Raw genomic sequence first — 19669 nt, 5'->3', positions numbered from 1 at the left:
AAATCGTCAACAATCTAATCCGGCTAACCTACTTAGCGAGGTACGAAGAACGGGCCCCAGGTGAGAGATGCGCTTTTCCTGTGCTTCAGCGATTGCTTTATATTTTTCGAGCTGTGCCTCAACACTGACAACTCTGCTCTTCATATCATTTAACTCAGCACAGACAGCATCAAATGACTCCTTAACAGCTGTGATATGTTCAGTGTTCTCTTGGACAGCTTTTTTCATCTCGGAGATGGCTATGGAGTTGTCACTCACCATTTTTTCAAGAGTATCCGACCTCGAGTTAATCAACATGGTAAGTGATGAGAGCTGGGAGAGAACCGTAGATGTCTCCGTATCCGCAATTTTTCTTAGCTTACCAGCGGGAGAGGCGCATGGGGTGATAGGGAGAGGGGGAAACTCTTCTTCCATCCGTGAATACTGAAGCGGTTCGGAAACTGCCTCCAAATAGTCGCGCATGGAGTCGATGAGAGTATTTTTAGTGTCGGCGGGCATCTCAGTGGCGAGAGAAGACTGAGCAGCTTGGCTAACATTAGCAAGCTTGCTAACGGAGCCGCTGTTAGCATGCAACTTCTTAGAATCGGTCTTTCTCGGTTTGCTCATTTTGGTTCACAAATAGATACCAAAATGAGAAGTAAAGGATGACTATTGCGTAGGCGTAAATAAAGTCTCTGTTCACTGTGTGTAATATATATTTTAAAAAGGCCAGGTTCGCAGAGCTCAGCGATACGTGACTGCTCAGAGCGCCATCTTGGGGGTCTCTCCATCACTGGGTGTCGTAAAAGGGGCTACACATCGATAGTAGAAACATTGATCGGAAACCCTCTGATAGGTCGGCGAAAATGTCGAAGGAGAGCGCTCGGTATTTTTCGGCAGCAGAGCAAGAACTCTTGAGTGAGGGATTTCAGGAGTTTCAGAGTTTATTTAAAACGCAAGGGAACACTGCAAAGGCTGCAAAAGCAAGGAGAGAGGGCTGGCAGAAAGTTGCTGACAAATTAAACACGTAAGTAATTTAATAATAACAATAATAATGGAGTGGATTTATATAGCGCTTTCCAAGGCACCCAAAGCGCATGACAATGCCACTATTCAGTCACTCTCACATTCACACACTGGTGGAGGCAGCTACGGTTGTAGCCACAGCTGCCCTGGGGCAGACTGACAGAAGCCAGGCTGCCATATCGCGCCATCGGCCCCTCTGGCCAACACCAGTAGGCGGTAGGGTAGCCTTGTATTTATCCTGTGCGCTCTCTTCTGTTTACATGATCATATGTCAGACACAGTGCCAGCTAAAGCAGTCAAATTTGACCTAGCAGCAGCTGGACTTGGAGAGAAACGGATTTCATTCCAAGGTGATGCTACATGTCATTTGTTAATATTTCAAGATTCAGTTTAACTACATTTTTACTCTTATATGTACCATTTTTGTAGTAATGTACAGCAAGTAATGTGTTTTACAGGAAGGGATGATGACCCAGAAGTGGTCAAGGCAATGATTGAGGATACCTTCCCTCAGCTGAAAGACACAGGAGGGTTTGAACTGCTGAGAATCTCGGGTACAACACGAAGCCGTAACCTGTGCACAATCCCAAGCCCAGACACTGGATATACAGTGCGATATCTCCGCAGTCCGTTGAGTGGAATTGGACAAGCTTTGATCTATATAAGGCCACTGCAGAAAAGTATTGATTTGGAAGACGTGAGTAATGACTAGGGTCACAATATGTTATTTGCATGTATTAATAAACTAGTTCAAATGGCTAGCTAAGCTCAACTATGTGTCAAATCACTTTAGCTGTCAGCTGGTTAGAAACATGACTGCATATGAGTAATAATGGTTCTGAATGTGTATGTAAGCAATTGTTAGAAAAGGTTTAGAAGGAGATATGTCATTTTGTGTTTACAATTTGTTTCTGCTTCTCATGTTGGCAAATGCGATTGCAGAACTGTCAAAATATTTTTTATCACAGTATGCACCAAATGTATATTAAATATATTTTTTATCTCCATATTCTCTGTAGAGCCTGACAACCCTCCAGCAACAAGGACCCCCCACAAAATGCCTGAATTGTGACATTAACATTCCTTTAAATAAAATGAAAAACCACATCACTAAATGCACAAGGTAAGGAACATCTTTGATTTTCTATATATTTTAGTATATAGTGTGGAAACTAAGTAAGTCCACTTTATATATATTGGTGATGGATGCTGAAATCTCTGCCAATCCCTCTCACAGTTCATTGAGTGGTGCTGAACCTCAGTCTGTTACTGAAAGTCAGGCTAGGCAGACTCGTAGTACAACAGCAAGGTCAGAGGTCCCATCCTGTAGCAACAGTGATGCCTGGAATCTGTCCTGCGGGGTAGAGGAACCAGATAGTATCATCTTGGAATCCACCATAACCTCAGCAAGAGCAGAGCAATCATCAAGTGATATGGTGGTAGTGCAGGAAGATGCATCTCATCAAGATGAGGAAAAGTCACTTCTAGGGGAAAAACCAGGTAGTGACAGGAATTAAGTTAGGAAGATACCAGACAAATGGCAAAAAATACATATATTTTATTTCTTTTGATTCATGTGATCCATACAAATGTGTACCTTTCAGAGTGGAAATGTGAACAAGATGCAACCAGAGCAGCCTGGCTCTACAAGTCCGAGTTACTTTCAAAGTATGAGACCAGAAAGGCAGTAGTCCTGCAAATGGACTTGCGGGAAAGTATTGTGGATCAACAGAGATCACTTATCTCCCTCTACAAAGCTCCAAAGGTAGAGTGGGCGGGCCCTGTCAGCTGCAAACTGGAAGGTATTTTTTCTGTATTGTGAAAACATTAGAAATCCAGTGACTGACTAATCCGAAACTTCACAAGTTCTTTTCTTCTTCTTCCTTTTAGGGGATGTTGCTGTTGGAGAAGGGGTGAAGAGATTCTTCTTCTCAAAGGCAGTTTCTCTAGTACAGTCTGGTTTGCATTTGAATTTTGGTATGTATGAAACTAGACTGGGCACATGTATAGTGGATTAAATAAGAGAATATTTCATCATGTAAAGAAAATGTATTTGTTATGTAAATGAGTTAATTGTGTTAAAATTACTGCCTGGATTTCTCATACTCACCATAACCTAGCTGTACTCTTTTCAGGGAACACAGATCTTACAAGACTGTTTGACGGTGAGCCAAAACACTTGACTCCGTCCACTTCTCAGACCTTGCTTGAGAGTGACATGTTTTTGGTGGCAGGTAAGAAAGTTATGTACAGAAATAAGAGGAATAGTAATTTAAAATAATACATGTGCAGCACTAAAGGAAAAAGCATTACTTGTGTTACATTATCCTAACTGTAACCGTAAAGATGAAAACTAGATTGAATACAGTTACAAAACTGTTTGTCTTTACCCCCATGCAATGTTAGGCTAAGTGAATTTATTATGTTTTATTTTTATTATTTATTATTAGGAAGAATAATGGGACATTCATTCATTCATGGTGGACCGTGTGTGTCTGGTATAAGTCCTGCAATCATCCATGTCCTTTTTGGTGGCTCACCTGAAACAGCTACAGTTCAGATTGAGGATTGCCCTGATATTGATATCCGCAGCACTATTCAGCTGGTTTGCATTTTTGTACCATTATTTTAAAGAATTACTATTTCACTAAATATTAAATTTAGAGACAAGATTGAATAGCCATCAGTACCTACTACTGACTAATTTTTTTCCCCCTCTGTCCTAGCTTGATGGCACTGCTGAATTAACAGAACTGGAACGAAGAAATGTTCTCGAGCTAGCCCTGGCTTGGGACCTGCCAGGTGTCACACAAACCAATAGAAAGTGGCTGTATGAACGTCTGCTATTCCACGCTGTGAGTACGGACTTACTCTCCCCAATAAATGTAAATTTTAAATAGAAAAGCAAATCAAACCTTTGGATGTGAATAAGTACATTTTTCATATACATTAAAAAAATCTCTTTGGAGGCCATTTGAAATGCTTTATCAGTACAGTGGATGTTCTTTAAGTATTTAACATTTAAAGTGTGTTTTACTTTACGGACTCACACTTCAGTTTTGGTTTGGTCTCACTGTTGTAGGTCATAACACAAACAAGCCGTCAAGTCAAGCAGCTGAGGAAAGGGCTTAAGGAGACCATGGTATGGCCGCTTCTGACAGCAAGATCAGACATGCCACAGAAGATGAAGATGAGGAGGAAGAGGAATGCTCTCTTGAGGATAAATGCAGAGTGGCAGGCTACCTTCGGTCCTTCATTGAAAATGGTAAGTCTGCTGCGATAGGTATTTTGCTATTGGTTTTCTCTGATTATACTTTGGTAAATTACATACAGTCCAGTGATCTCGGGTCATTAACAAAGTACACTATAGTATAATTTTGTTTTCTTATTTGCTCCATACTGCCTCCATGCAATACATAAAAAACAGAGTGGTGGCATTATCAGTTGCATTATAATTGTATGCAACTACTTTTAGCTTTGTTACCATAAAAATATCTATGACAGCTACAACAGCAATTTGAGTGGGGCAAAAATGTCTTGTGCTCTTTATGTAATTGTTCATCTTTTAAGGTATTTCTCCATAAAAGACTCAAAATAATGAATATAGGATGTCATTATAGCTCAAAACAATGTTCCACTGCAGCGTCTTGTGCACAACGAAAAGCCCTCATCAAGTTTTGGACAGGATGGGAAGTCTTGCCGAGAGAAATGACTGTGGAAGTGGTCAACAGCAGTCTTCCACCTGTTTTGAAGTACTACGTCTTCCTGCACACTACTGTACCTATGAGTCATTTCTAATGGACATTCAGGTGTGTCTCAACTCTACTGACTCAGGTTTTGGTCTGATTTAGGATTGATTCCATAACCACATGGTAAGATTAGACCATTTTTCTTTCTTGCATCACTTTACTGTATTCAGTGTTCAAAGAAACGGACAATCTAGTGAGTTCTAGTTCCTTTAATACACTTGACAGTGTAAAATACACAGTACAGGTGAGCATTTATTGCTTTTTGTCAGTTTATATTAAAAAGAGTTTAGAAAACAAAATCAGTTCACTGTACATTATAAATTACACAGTATGTTTATTTTATTCTCGCTACTGGAAAATTTATTTGCATTAAGATTTTATACTACTGTACCGTGTGCATTGTATTAAATCTGCTCAGAGTTGACATGTACTGTACATCCAAGAAATGAATATCAAATCACTTATTTTATTGTCACTTATTTTTATTATTATTAAAGTGACAGCTGTGTAAAACAAATCCTGTTTTATAGCCACTCACTGTTTTGTTGAAAATGAAATTGGTTATGCTGTTTTGAGTCAGTATTAGCTACAAAGCCATAGATGTAGAAACTTAAAAAAGGGGTGTGAACATATTGCACCTGCTTACTTTGAAGAGTTAAGGTGTGGTATCAAACATAAGTTTGAGTGACTGAACAGTTTCACAGTAGGCATCCAAAGCTTGACTGAGTGAAACGTTGCTGTTTGGTAGCACAGCAAGCTCTCGTTCACTCAGTGCACGTGGGAGCTGAATCTCAGGAATGGTGATCTCATTTGATGGGCGGTGATTATGTGGTCCTGTCCAGTCCACACCATAATCCTCATCAACCTGAAAGACCATGCACATGTTTTAAATCTAAACTGAAGAGGTGTTTCCTGCAGCTGTTCCTAGATGGACTTATTGAGTCTGTCAGGGCCTATTCGAGTTTTTTAGGCATAATTATTCATTCACCCATTCTAGGTCAGGATTGGTTCTCTTCAGGTATAACAAATTTAACTTTGTTTAAAGTATTGCCATCTATACCTGACAGATGGAATAAAAGGAGAGAATGGCTTGAGAGACATTTTCACTTACAGGAGAAATATTTGGTACACCAACTCGAACAGTAGAACTCATCTCAACTACAGATAGTAGAGTTTTACATAGAAGAACAAATACGGATCAAATAGTCATGTACCTGTGACAAATCTTGTCCCTCCTTTCTGTGCAGCAACCAGAGTTGCAGAGGTGAATGGTTGTTTGCTGTTCTGAGTCCGTGCTGATTCCATGCTTCCTGGAATGACTGAAGATGATGTTGAATGTGATGCAAAAAGCATCTGTGCAGTGCAAACAAGTCAATTTCTTCACCAGGGTTGAGCAGTCCTTGAATCTCCAGCTGGGTGAAGATTGTGTAGAAAAGGTCAAGGACGTTTTCATATACATCCCTCCACAGGCGCTCAATGCTATAAGACACAGTGAAAACCAGTCAATTATGCTCAGAAACCATTTGTTTTATTACAATTGCATGTGTAAAAAAAAAAAAAAGTAAGACAGACAATCAATTTACTTGTCCTTACCGCTGGTTGTGAACACTTCTGCCTGTAATGTGAGAGTTCCTGTTCTCCCCCATTGTCTGCACCATGAAATGTGCAACCTTCACATTTTCCCCTCCTTTGTCTGACCTGGAAAAAAAGTAGAGAAGTTTTGATCCGAGTCAGTGAGAGTAACAATCTGAATATAACTACTGTCCAATACAGAGTTTTTTGACATACTGTATTTGTTAAACACCTCTTACCGGACTCTTGATGGTATGCCATATTGTCTGATTGCTGACAAGAAACCATCAAAAACTGTTGTAGCTTTGTTGTTGGTGGCAGCTTTAAGGTAGACAATTAACCTAGAAAAACCATCTATCCCACCATGGACAACAAATCTCCATCTGACAAGGCAGAATTAAAAAAAACAAAACAAGAAAAAACATTGTCATGTCCCCAGTTACATACAAGCAAGACCAATATTTCAGTTCCATATAAAGTGACAACATGTTATAACAGGAATGTAAAAGAAATAATAGAAGGGAAACTTAAACACTTTACAGAAAGATCTGTAGTGCAAGGAATCACATGCATAATGTAAAGCCTCAGACATGACTATAGCAAATCCTGTAAATGGCCTTATATGACAGCATTTAAGATGACATTTACAAACTCAAGGCTTCATTTTACAATTTTATACATACATTCTGTTACTTCAATGGAATAGGGAAAAGGTGATGCAAGTACTGACCGAATTAGTTTATGATTTCCATCGATATGCCAAAGGTGATTTGGTGCTGGTACACTGTACTGACGACGCCTTGCAGTCTGAATAGATAACCGTCGCATCATGACCCCTTCTGGATTGACTCGTCTCATTGACTCGTTAATCAGTCGAAATCCTGATTAACAAACAGATCATGTCTTAGTACTACCAACTACAAAAAGACTGTATTGTAAACACTGTAATGCTTATGAGACAGATCTTCATTGCTTCAGGTAAGTATCCAGGTGCTGTACAGATTTACTAGGGAGAGAGAATCATGTACAAACTGGTTCAAACAGGAACATAACTGCATAACAGTGATGCGAACATGCCTAGTCATTTTTGATGCCTACATTATAATATCACATCATGGCTACACTGACACATGCTTTCTGGGCCAGAAACTGGTGTTTGTATATTCAAACAATATCAGCTTACTTTGAATGTGTATGCCTCTGGATCGTAGATGTCCCATCATCATTCTGCAGCCGGCATTTGGGTGATGACGCTGAATGTCCAGCACTTTTGCATCCAAGTCCTCATTCCCAATAGAAGAATACCTATCAGATTTTCTGCACAAAATTTTTTTTTTTTAGTATAACAGCAAGTCTCAACAAAACGTTTTCCTGAAAGAACCAAGGACGTAAATGTATTCTTGTTTTTGCTTTACCGAAGACACCAGAGAAAGTATGATATTTAAAACGCTGCTGAAATAGACAAAACCATTTCAATAAACTTGCTATTTAACATCAACTTTGTTATGTGTTATCAGAGAACAATTAGCTGCAAACAGCAATGAAACATTCAACTATGTACTATTTAAAGCACTAATGACCCTGCTGTCTACCAAGATGTGATAAGTAAGTAGACTGTGGAAAGCTGGTGGGTCTACTCTGTGTAAAAGGTTCCTACAGGCTCCACTGCCCCCAGTCTCCAAGTTAACACACTCTAACAGCTAACACTGCGCCGGCTAAACGTGTCTCAACAACGAGATGGCGCCGATAGCTTTAGCCGTAGCTGCCCCGCTTATTTTAGACATTCACAATAAAAAAGTAAGCGATAATATTTCAATATCAAACGTCATAATTAAGGTCAACATCTAAATAATGCTGTGTACAGACTCACACAGGTGTTAAATTACAGCATAAACTTACCTTAGACCTTCCTCCGTCATTCTCCTCCTAATTGTGCTCGGAGACACAGAAAACATATCGGCAATTACCCCGATGGTTATCCCGGACAGCACGAAAGTCCCGAGTGCTGCAGCCGGGATTTCAAGACGTGGACGACCAACATTTGAAGACTGTTCTTCCTCGGCGTATTCCAAACGAACACGGTGCTGAATCGATCTTAAACTTTCGATTCTTAAACAATGCTGTCATCGATGCTAACATCTTGAAGAGCAATTATCATCCCAAGCATTTCAGAAACATCATCTAAACGACTCAAAACAGTATCTACAGGTAAATGATCCCTCTCTATCTGATCTGCTAAAATGAGCAGAATTGACTGAAGTTCACACCAGTCCGCCATCCTCCGTGACTTTTGACCTAGCACGTTTTTGCTACCTGTAGCAGCCGTCCGCGGAGCAGGTATCCAGGAAAACTAGTCGATAGTAAACGATCAGCCAATAGGCGCAAAGGTCAAGCCCACTCACACTGATTGACAGACAAAGTCATTCTGCTGAAAAGTCACATTATGAAATAAATAGGCCATTGGGAAAAACGGGATTTTGAAATAAAGACTGACTTTGAAAAAAGGACTTTTTGGATTAAAAACGGCTGGGAATAAATAAAATGCCTCAGGAATAATCTCTGTTATTGTGAAAAATAATGATCATGAAATAATATTTCACAATAATAAGTAAATTTATATAGCAGAATGCAATATATTTCACAATAATGACCTTTTTTTCAAAATGTGTTCAATTATTTCACAATATCATTCTCACATTACATATCTGTGTCTTATTTATTCACATAGTTATTTATTTCATCATGACTTATTTATTTATTTAATTTTGAACACTTTGGAGTTCCATATGTAACACGTACGTAATCCAATTCCACAACACGATGTGATGGGGGAATCAGCTGTGTTTTGCTGCCCATTTTATTTCGAATCTGGCGCGAACCGGTGAACCAGTTCCCGAATCAGTCACGTGGTACGGACTGCCCGCGAGGCCTCGAACGTCACTGCATACGTAATCAACGCAAGCCTCGATTCGCGCTTCAGAAAAACGCCCCCGCGATTACCCGACGCGCGATTCGAAGCTTCGACACACAGGACACATCACTACTTTTAACCGAACATAGCAGCCGTTTTAGCTCGGTTAGTGTTAGGTATTTTAGTACCATGGTAGCATTTACTGGATATTGTTTTATAGTGACATTATGCAGGAAAACTCTGTCATTCAATAAGGCCCCTTTGTTTTAGTTATTTTTCTCTTTGACCCAAGAATTGATGTGTGAGAATCACAGGCTGGTACAAGGTTGAAATACCACAGAGATCACTCCCTCAGCTACATTAGTTTCTTAATCTTTTAGACGCCTGTTGAAGGCCAAATGGTTTGTTTCAGATTTCACTAATGAAAGAACTCTTTGTTTTGTGCCTTGAAAATATGTCGCTGAGATAATCACAATTGTAGCTGAACTAATAAACTACACAAAGGATGCTTCTTCACCCAAGGGCAGGAAGACGCTCCCTTATCTTGGTCTGTACTGGTTTAAACTGATAATCTGCTGTCTCATGAATTTTACCCTCTATATAAACTGTTGTACTTGTGAATAAAGTTGAGTCACTTTGGGAAGACAATCTAAAGCAGTCTCTGTTTTCTTGTTCTCCCAAGCTGCTCCCGAGCTCGTACTAACACGCTGAATGGCATGCTTGAATATTACTTGAGAATATATTTCAACATTATGCACTCCACACTGTATATAAATGCCACTTGTTTTGCACATATTCAACTCTGTATATTTTATATATTTTATTATTATTATTATTATTATTATTATTATTATTATTTTATTTTATTTTTTTACTATTTAATTTGTAAAAATGTGTATACACACACACACACACACACACACACACACACACACGTAGGAAAATATTTAGTATACACATCCAGAAATGCATACACTATTATATATTGTACATATATTTATTAGTTTCAGGTTGGCCATTCTTGTATTTTGCTCGTTTGTGTTGTTGTGTTTGCACATCTCTGTTGCTTGTGGGGCTCGCACACAAGAATTTCACTTGCATGTGCTGTGCCAGTATGCCTGCACATGTGATGTGACAATAAAAAGTGATTTGATTTGATTTGATATTTGACTGTGTTACAGACTAAGGGACATTCTCTGCTGATAGGTGAAGGTACATTCTCTGCTGATAGACGTCCACGCCTCGAAGGAAGTCGATCCACGGATTAGGCCCTGGAAACCGTTTCCTTCAATTTTGGTGTCAGAAGTGGGATCCTGACGAAGGTAGGCACTCGTCTTTTATTTTATAAGACTGTGTTATGCCTTTCTCAGTGATCCACATAGAAACGGGATACGCTGACGAGGCCTTCTTCAGTGGCCCACATAGTAACAAGTGGGATACGCTGAGGAGCCTTCGTTAGTGGCCCACATAGAAACACAGGAAGTTGCCTGTTGTTTTGTAAATAAAAGCAGAAAGGACACAGGAAGTTGCCTGCTGTCATAAACTAAGAAGTTGCTCACCAGCAGAAAGGACACAGGAAGTTGCCTGGGGTCATAAAACGAGAAGTTGCTCGTTAAAAAGTGAGAAGTTGCTCACTAAAAAGATAAAATTGCTAGCAAAAAAATCAAGTAACCTCAGGTGTGCCACAGCAAAAATAAAAACTAACTTAAATCCTTCAAAGCGTCTAAACCCCTCTGGAAATCACTGACCATGGGTCAGAATAATTCAAAGACCTTAGACGGGTCCGATAAAAACTCAAAATTAACTGTAAAACCGAAAAAAAATAAAATATAAAATCACAAATAGCGGCTCAGTACGACTCCCACTTCCGGTTACGTTTAACCCACGCTCGCGAATCAATGAAGACTTCCATGATTACGTATCCAGAACATGCGGAAGTGCTTACGTGACTGATTTCGTCTCGAACTTAAGAACTGTAAGTTTAATGCATCCTAATGTATTTCCGGAGCCCTATCCCGAACGATTATCGCCAGAAAACAGGTCAGTAGAAATGTTAAATACTATTTGTGATAAGGAAAGTAGGCTGATTAAAAAGTCCTGTAAAAAATATATGATAGAATGTCGTGATGTGACCAATCGCATGCTACCACTATGGAAAAAAGGACCCGAGCCAGACGTAAATGCTTTAAATCAAGCCAGTGTAGGCTCTAGTAAATCCACTGCAGAAAAAACTAGCCTTATATGCCCATCCGTTCAACCTACGGCTCCGCCGCCTTATGATGAAAAGACAGAATTAATAGCTGCTGCGGCGGCTGCACGTCATCAGCGCGTATATCCTGATATAACAGCAGAATCCCAAAAGAGTGAGGAAGGCACTGAAATGACACCTAAATCAGAAGAAGATGACTGGTTTAACCTAGATCAAAGACAGGAACGAGAATACACTGAACGAGAAAGAGAGTTACAGGAACATAAAAAGCAAACAAAACAGTTAATGGCAGAGTGTGAGGAAATCATGAAAGATCCTTTAACTGAACGTACGGAAGCTGAACTGCAGCAAGCAGTTTCCGTCATAGATAATCATGTTCAGCGCCACACTAGAGTAGCAAATGGTTTAACTGTGCCAAAAGCAATAACTAACACCAGAAATTTAATAAGGAACTACTTAAAGCAGAAAAAAGAGGAAAAAACTCAAGAGGGCCCCCACAAAAACACCCGTTATAAAGAAAAGCAGGGATCACAATTTAATGACGTCAGCCCCTCCCTTCCGTTCATGATAATAGGGGACATGTGTTGCATTCAACCCCCTAAAATTTCAGAGTTAGCAGCAACCATTAAAGAACTTCCCGATCCTCTACAAAATCCTACAGCCTTTGTCTCTGCATTACAGAGAAGTACCAGATACCACCACTTGGGTGGGCCTGATTATAGATATATATTATGTCAACGAATTCCAGGTGTGACTGAATCTCAGCTTATTGAAGAAGTAGAGGAACTAGACCCTAAAAATGACCAAGCAGCCAACACCACCTCGTTTTTGTGGATAAACGATGACAAAATCACAGCCTTTTTTCAAAATCTAAAGAAATTTCTGCTCACAATGTCTAGAGATAAAATTGATTTAAATGCAGTAACCATGTGTAAGCAAAAGCCAGATGAATCCATTCTAGTTTTTATGAAACGTTTCACACACTGCTGGACTAATGAGGCATGCATGCCTGAAGGAGGAAATGATCAGATTTTCATAACAACATTCTTAAACAATATTCATCCAGAATGTTCACAACTATTGAAGCTGACTGCCACTGATAATCTCTATGACATGAAAATAAAGAACTTTATCACACTTGTCAAAACAAAAGCTGGTGCAGATCTTTTCCCCAACAGCACGAAGGCTAAAAGTGTTAAGATTATGTTGAATTTTGATGTTGAAGGCTCAGAGGAAAGTGAAAAAATGATGTATGCAGGGGCCCCGCCCCCTCAACAAGCGCAGCAGGGAGATTTCAGAAGGAGAGATAGGAGTGGAGACGTATGTTTTTACTGTGGAAAAATAGGACACTGGAGGAGGGAATGCAAATCAGCAGCACATAGGTCTCAACCACAAAACACAGGACCAGCTCCTGCCACTAGGCGTCAGCAGAGCTCTTACAGACAAGGTAACTGGCAACGCAGACAGGAATCACATCAAAATAATGGCCCCTTTGCACTTAGGGAGCAACCTTATAATCCACATTTTAATCCCCATCCATATGATAACGAAAGACTGGACCAACCATAGGGAGGCCCAGGTGAAGATGAGGGACAGTGTGAAGCACTACACACGATGCTGCATTTGCAATTGTCCCGTAACACAGAAAGCTTGCCCATGTTAGATATAGAAATAGGTGAAAAGATTTATTCCTTTTTAGTTGACAGTGGAGCCACTAAAAGTTCACTGTCTGGAAAATTCTATAGTGGGCCTGTTTCCTCTGTGTGCATCAACACCATGGGAATAAACGGAACTCTAGTGCAATGCCCCAAAACTCATTCTCTAAAGACACGCTGGGGCCCAAAACCAGACGAAATTACATATCATCCATTCATAATTATTCCAAACTCGCCTGTGAATCTATTAGGCAGAGATTTAATGGCAAAAATGAACTTGTGTATTTCATTTAACACAAAGGGTGAAATGTTTGCAGATACTGATAACAGCTATGTTTTCTCTGCCCTATGCACCGACACCATGGAGAAGGAACAGCCTCTGTGTCAGCTGGACGCCTCAGCGGAGAATGAACTCAATATCCATCTGACTGGTATCCCACGTCACACTCTGTGTCAAAAACATGTGCAAACACCGTTACCAGGTAGCCCCATGCCTGGAAGCCACATATTTGTTTCTCTCACACTGTTCAACAACATGATAACTGCACACACCAGTGAAGGCCGAACAGTGGTTTTGTCACATAACTCAGACATAGGCTATGACATTACTGCACCATGTCGACACACAGATCTAACCTACCCCATACACTGTACTATCTCTGCTGTCACATTGCCAGCTGAATATCAAAACATGACATTATGGTCAAGAGGTGAGAATGATGTAGGATTTATTGACTGTACACCTTATCATGCTCAGCTGAAAAACAACAAGCCGGTATATGTCAAGCAATATCCCATTTCCACTGAAAAAGCCGCAGCCTTAGACATCATCATAGGAGATTTATTGACAGCTGGAGTAATAAAGCCCACAGTATCTCCATATAACACTCCTGTCAATCCTGTGCCAAAGCCTAACAAACCTGGCGTATGGCGTTTCACACAAGACTTAAGGCAAATTAATGCAGTCATTATGCCTCTACCTCCTCTTGTCCCAGATGTCCCCAGCATACTGACATCTATTCCAGCAACAGCCACACATTTTACTGTGGTGGATTTGTGCTCCGCCTTTTTCTCAGTACCTGTGCATGAGGACACACAGCCGATATTTGCTTTTACACATAGAGATAAGCAGTACACATGGACTCGCTTACCCCAAGGCATGGTAGACAGCCCTGCGGCTTTCTCAATGGTGGTACGTGCTACCCTGGACGGCTTCATTCCTCCAGAGGGCTGTACTCTGATCCAGTATGTAGATGATCTCCTCCTCTGTGCTGAAAGTGAAAAACTATGTCAAACTGCCACACACATGCTACTCTAGCACCTCCAACAGACTGGCCACAAAGCATCAGCAAAGAAAATGCAGTACTGTCAGACTTCTGTTCAATATTTGGGATTTACACTGTCTCACGGACAACGTTCCATGACTACAGACAGGGTCAAAGCTGTGACCTCTGTCCCTAAGCCCACTACACAGAAGGAAATGGTGTCTTTCCTAGGCATGGTGAACTATTGCAGACAGTGGATACCAGACTGTTCTTTTCATGACCACATTCTGCGTGAATGCTGCAAAAAAGACAAGCCTCCTCGAATACTGTGGTCCACAGAAATGACTGCCTCTTTCAATGCATTACAGGGAGCGCTGACCTCCGCCCCTTGTTTGGGTCTGCCTGACTACCACTTACCGTTCCACCTGTACGTCACAGAGAACGGCACAACCTGTGCAGGTGTATTGGCCCAAGAGCATGGCTGTGGCTACCGTCCAGTAGCCTTCTACTCAAAGGTGCTGCCAGCAGTAGTTCAGGGGATGCCGGCCTGCCTGAGAGCAGTAGCAGCTTGCTCTATCATGATAAGGGACTGCGAGAAGCTCACACTCTCACATGACACTATTCTACACACCAATCACCAGGTCACGACCATTCTAGCAAACATAACTACACAACACATGACCGCACAACGTCGCTCAGGTTATGAAGCTACACTGACTTCAACAGCAAATCTCACTATAAAAGCAAGCAGCACACCCAATTCGCCAGCACACTTACTCATTCGTATGCTGTGTTCCTCTGACCGACAGGATGGTTCAGACGACCCTGACGATCATGATTGTATGACACGCATACAGGAATCCACAGCACCACGCCCAGACTTAGAGCAGACACCAATCCCAGACTCAGTCATTGTTTATGTGGACGGGTCCTGTTCAAAACCAAATGACAACTCATTTCTTTGTGGCTATTCGGTGGTGACATTGCCTGACATCATACTAGAGGCTCACTCATTACCATTTCACTCAGCACAAAAAGCAGAGCTCATGGCTTTAATACGCGCCTGTGAGTTACATGTGGATAAGCGGGTAACAATTTACACTGATAGCCGTTATGCATTCGGTGTGGTGCATGACTTTGGCACATTGTGGAGACAAAGAGGATTTAGATCTGCTGATGGAAAATCGATCGCTAATTCTGACCTTGTTCAAAGACTTTTGCAGGCTATACAGCTGCCATCGGCAATTGCAGTTGTTAAAACGAAGGGGCACAGCACGGCTGACACAGACGAAGCAGTGGGAAATGCTCTTGCAGACGTAACCGCGAAAGCAGCTGCTGCCTCACAGCAACCACCCAGAAAGGAAGTATTATCTTTGCCTTTACAGCTGCCACTTGTCACGCTCCCAGACTATTTAGAAACAAATGTTGACCTAAAATTCATACAAGAGCAAGCCTCTGCCTTAGATTACACTTACTGGGAAAGTAATGATTGTACCTTAGATAACAGAGACGGCTTATACAAAAACCTTGAGGGTTTGATTGCCCTCCCATCTTCACTACTGCCAATCCTTGTCCGCCATTTTCACGGTGTGAGTCATGTCGGACAAAGAGGGGTAATAGGAGCAATAAAATCAAGATTTGTAATCGAGAAAACATCACACGCAGTAAAACGCATATTAGCAACCTGTCTAACATGTGCACGAACTAATGTAGGAAAACCAAAAGCAAAACATCAGCATTTACCACAACCAGATTTCCCATTTCATACATTACAAATTGATTTTACACACATGCCAGCACAAGGAAGCATCAAGTACTTACTGGTAATAGTGGACCAATTTAGTAAATGGGTAGAAGCTTATCCAACATCAAAAGAAACTGCAGAAGTAGTCTGTCAAAAGTTGTGCAATGAAATAATACCCAGATTTGGAATACCTCACCAAATTAACAGTGATAGAGGACCTTCATTTACATCAGAAGTAATTCAAAAGTGTGCTAAAACTCTAGCAATAGACTGGAAATATCATGTACCATACCATCCTCAGAGTTCAGGAGTTGTAGAAAGAATGAATAGGACCATAAAAAATCGCCTGACTAAAGCAATGATAGAAACAGGAATGACCTGGATCAAACTACTTCCTCAAATCCTCTGCGAGATTAGAATGACTCCATCCGCAGCAACCAAATTATCTCCATTTGAAATAATCATGGGAAGACCGTTTCCAACACCATGGTCAGCCTCCAGAGGGGCACCGCTATTGGAAGGGGACATAGACACTGCATTGTCTGACTATGTTCATAACCTGGTAGAAACACTGAATAATAACTATCAGAAAGTTTGTCTCTCTCAGCCTCTCCCTTCCATAGATCCAACCCATCCGTGGAAACCAGGAGATGCGGTGTTGGTAAAGTCGCTAAAACCAAGGGCACTCGGGGAGGCCGCGTGTTCCAGCCCCCAGACTGTACTTGCAGTGACGAGAACCAGCATCCTAACAGACGGACAACCTCAGTGGATTCATGCCAGCAGGGTTAAGACCAGCCCCACCAAACCACCTAAGGCGTCGGATCAAGTAGATGACGACTCAGGCGAGCCAACGCCCGGATCCAATCCACCTACACACACACAATCACTGATTAACACACAACGCCTGAAAGAACAACAACAAGGTACTCGAACATCCAGCAGGAACAGAAAGCCTAGAGTACCACACAATGTCTAACCTGATAAAGATAGACTCGTTTCATCCTGATAATGGAGAAAATGAAATGCCCATTGTCATCACACGACGCTTATACGGTGTCTCTCGAACCTGGGACCAGGCCAGGAGACGACTAAAGAACTGTCTTTTTTATATATTTAGGTTATTAATCATATCTACTGCATTAACCTTAGGATTTTTATTTACTATTTCGTATTGTAAAGTGCAACCCTGTTCACATTTCTGCAAGCCACATTCTCAATGATAACCCATATAGCTACTAGTACAGCTACTTCAATGTATTTGCAATTAGCACAAATTGATCCTGAGGATGTGCCAGATGTTACCAATGATGTTCCTGATGTGTATATTGAACATTAGGTTGTGAACTATTACATTTTATGATTTGCTTTTTATATTATGTTATTACATTTGTGATTTTTCCTTTCTATTTGAGTTATTATTTTTAAAAATAATAAAAGAGGGGAACTGTTAGGTATTTTAGTACCATGGTAGCATTTACTGGATATTGTTTTATAGTGACATTATGCAGGAAAACTCTGTCATTCAATAAGGCCCCTTTGTTTTAGTTATTTTTCTCTTTGACCCAAGAATTGATGTGTGAGAATCACAGGCTGGTACAAGGTTGAAATACCACAGAGATCACTCCCTCAGCTACATTAGTTTCTTAATCTTTTAGACGCCTGTTGAAGGCCAAATGGTTTGTTTCAGTTTTCACTAATGAAAGAACTCTTTGTTTTGTGCCTTGAAAATATGTCGCTGAGATAATCACAATTGTAGCTGAACTGATACACTACACAAAGGATGCTTCTTCACCCAAGGGCAGGAAGACGCTCCCTTATCTTGGTCTGTACTGGTTTAAACTGATAATCTGCTGTCTCATGAATTTTACCCTCTATATAAACTGTTGTACTTGTGAATAAAGTTGAGTCACTTTGGGAAGACAACCTGAAGCAGTCTCTGTTTTCTTGTTCTCCCAAGCTGCTCCCGAGCTCGTACTAACACGCTGAATGGCATGCTTGAATATTACTTGAGAATATATTTGACTGTGTTACAGACTAAGGGACATTCTCTGCTGATAGACGTCCACGCCTCGAAGGAAGTCGATCCACGGATTAGGCCCTGGAAACCGTTTCCTTCAGTTAGTTAGCTTTTTTGCTAACTTTAATAGAGACACTTGGAGAGCTTGCGCAAGACGCCTTAGCGAATCATCTCAATTGTAAAGTTCCGTTAACATCTCACCATGGGATCCAGAGTGTCCAGATTACTCAGCAGATTACTCAGAGAAGAGGAAATTGAGGACATTGAAGAAATTAAGAAGGAAACTGGCTTTTCCCACAGGAAGATCACTCACCTGTACAGACGTTTCACCAGCCTGGATAAAGGGGGAAACGGCACCCTCAGTCGAGATGATTTCCATAGAATCCCCGAGTTGGCCATCAACCCTCTGGGAGATATAATCACCAACGGATTCTTTCCTGAGGGAGAGGACCAGGTAAATTTCCGGGGCTTCGTGCGGACCCTGGCTCACTTCAGACCAATCGACCAAGACAACGAGAAGAACAAGAACCCCTCAGCTACAGAGCCCCTGAACAGCAGAACAAACAAGCTGCTTTTTGCTTTCCGTCTATATGACCTGGACAGAGATGGCAAGATCTCCCGAGATGAGCTCCTGCAGGTCTTGCGGATGATTGTTGGAGTCAACGTTTCAGATGAAGAACTCGGCAGCATTGCTGATAGGACCATCCAGGAGGCTGACACAAACGGAGATGGCTGCATTTCCTTCAATGAGTTTATTAAGGTCATGGAAAACGTGGATGTGGAACAGATGATGAGCAGCTGGTTCCTGCGATAAAGTTTCATTATTGTTATCATTTTTTTTTTTGTAATTTGTTTGTGATAAAGTTGTATGAAAGAGTTAGGATAGAAAGTGTTACACAAGTTATTTGAATGTTGCTATTTAAACTATTTTGTACATTTTGTAAAGCATCTCGTACCTCTGCTTTATTGCTGTTGATGCCAAAGAAACACATCAATACATACATCTACATTCAATGCTGGCATTTACAACTTTTAAGGTGATTTTAGACCTTGTGATTATGTTTGTTTGTTTGTTCACCTAAATGAAAAAAGAAGATTCAGTGGCCCTTTCACTAATAAATTGTCTGTATAAATTGTCTGTCAGTTAAAACTTTAAGTTGTTAAAATAAGCAAATAATGTGAAGTTACTTTCAAAATTTTATCATAATCATTAAAATCTCTCCTCCTTTCTTACCTGATGAATGAGGGCTGAAGGTAAAAAGCTGCTCTTTGCCATCTTCTGTTGTTACGTTACACTTAAAGTCAGAGTTAGATATGTGACTGTATAAAGAATTTACAAAAGTCACAGTAGCAGAGCAGGACGACTGTAATGTTTTTATGTTTGAGTAATCTCTATTCAGACCTTCACTGTAATGGATCCACTTCACTTTGTGTTCACAATGTCCATGTACCTGCACAGAGCAGTTTAAAGTCACCTGATCCCTGCTCTTCTGTTCAGTCACTGGTGAAGATAAACGCAAGAAGAATTAAAAAGTATGAATA

The 19669-nt window shown here is 40.8% G+C and overlaps 2 protein-coding genes and 1 pseudogene across 3 annotated transcripts; 2 read left to right on the top strand and 1 right to left on the bottom strand.

Annotated features, from left to right (window-relative positions):
• The first annotated feature begins 10 nt into the window (after nt 1-10).
• Nucleotides 11-17564, top strand: LOC146692340 (uncharacterized). 2 transcript variants are annotated; one of them, XM_085432438.1, is made up of 11 exons: nt 11-298; nt 1281-1355; nt 1464-1702; nt 2025-2128; nt 2243-2505; nt 2610-2807; nt 2896-2982; nt 3141-3239; nt 3456-3585; nt 11188-11277; nt 13472-17564. In XM_085432438.1, the coding sequence occupies exons 1-11, from the start codon at nt 196-198 to the stop codon at nt 13527-13529; spliced, it is 1446 nt and encodes a 481-aa protein (XP_085288564.1). In that variant the 5' UTR covers nt 11-195; the 3' UTR covers nt 13530-17564. The 2 variants fall into 2 exon arrangements, with proteins under 2 accessions (XP_085288564.1, XP_085288563.1); XM_085432437.1 differs by lacking the exons at nt 11-298; nt 1281-1355; nt 11188-11277; nt 13472-17564 and adding an exon at nt 3732-3919 and having other exon boundaries at nt 1400-1702; nt 3456-3610.
• On the bottom strand, nt 4734-8436 carry LOC146692341 (uncharacterized). Its single transcript, XM_085432457.1, has 7 exons — nt 8226-8436; nt 7510-7643; nt 7057-7207; nt 6566-6709; nt 6348-6452; nt 5969-6233; nt 4734-5619 (listed from the first exon to the last, which is right to left on the bottom strand). Exons 1-7 carry the CDS (start codon nt 8279-8281, stop codon nt 5410-5412), a joined length of 1065 nt encoding a protein of 354 aa, XP_085288583.1. The 5' UTR covers nt 8282-8436; the 3' UTR covers nt 4734-5409.
• A 550-nt stretch (nt 17565-18114) lies between the features above and the next one.
• On the top strand, nt 18115-19260 carry LOC146692339 (calcineurin B homologous protein 1 pseudogene; annotated as a pseudogene).
• Nucleotides 19261-19669: the final 409 nt, after the last annotated feature.

The sequence above is a fragment of the Copadichromis virginalis genome, linkage group LG15 (assembly GCF_057382275.1).
Source record: "Copadichromis virginalis isolate Kocher_CV1m ecotype Utaka linkage group LG15, C_Virginalis_male_GT1.1, whole genome shotgun sequence".
In the NCBI taxonomy this organism is placed as follows: Eukaryota; Metazoa; Chordata; class Actinopteri; order Cichliformes; family Cichlidae; genus Copadichromis; species Copadichromis virginalis.
This window is presented reverse-complemented; position numbering and strand designations above follow the sequence as displayed.

What these genes read in the sequence shown, in the direction of transcription:
- LOC146692340 (XM_085432438.1), top strand. Translation starts at nt 196, where the DNA reads ATGTTCAGTGTTCTCTTGGACAGCTTTTTTCATCTCGGAGATGGCTAT. An exon ending in AAAGTATTGATTTGGAAGAC is followed by an intron (nt 1,703 to 2,024) that starts GTGAGTAATGAC and finishes TATTCTCTGTAG; the next exon opens with AGCCTGACAACCCTCCAGCA. An exon ending in TGACATGTTTTTGGTGGCAG is followed by an intron (nt 3,240 to 3,455) that starts GTAAGAAAGTTA and finishes ATTTATTATTAG; the next exon opens with GAAGAATAATGGGACATTCA.
- LOC146692341 (XM_085432457.1), bottom strand. Translation starts at nt 8,281, where the DNA reads ATGTTTTCTGTGTCTCCGAGCACAATTAGGAGGAGAATGACGGAGGAA. An exon ending in ATGACGGAGGAAGGTCTAAG is followed by an intron (nt 7,644 to 8,225) that starts GTAAGTTTATGC and finishes AATTTTGTGCAG; the next exon opens with AAAATCTGATAGGTATTCTT. An exon ending in GGAAATCATAAACTAATTCG is followed by an intron (nt 6,710 to 7,056) that starts GTCAGTACTTGC and finishes CTGCCTTGTCAG; the next exon opens with ATGGAGATTTGTTGTCCATG.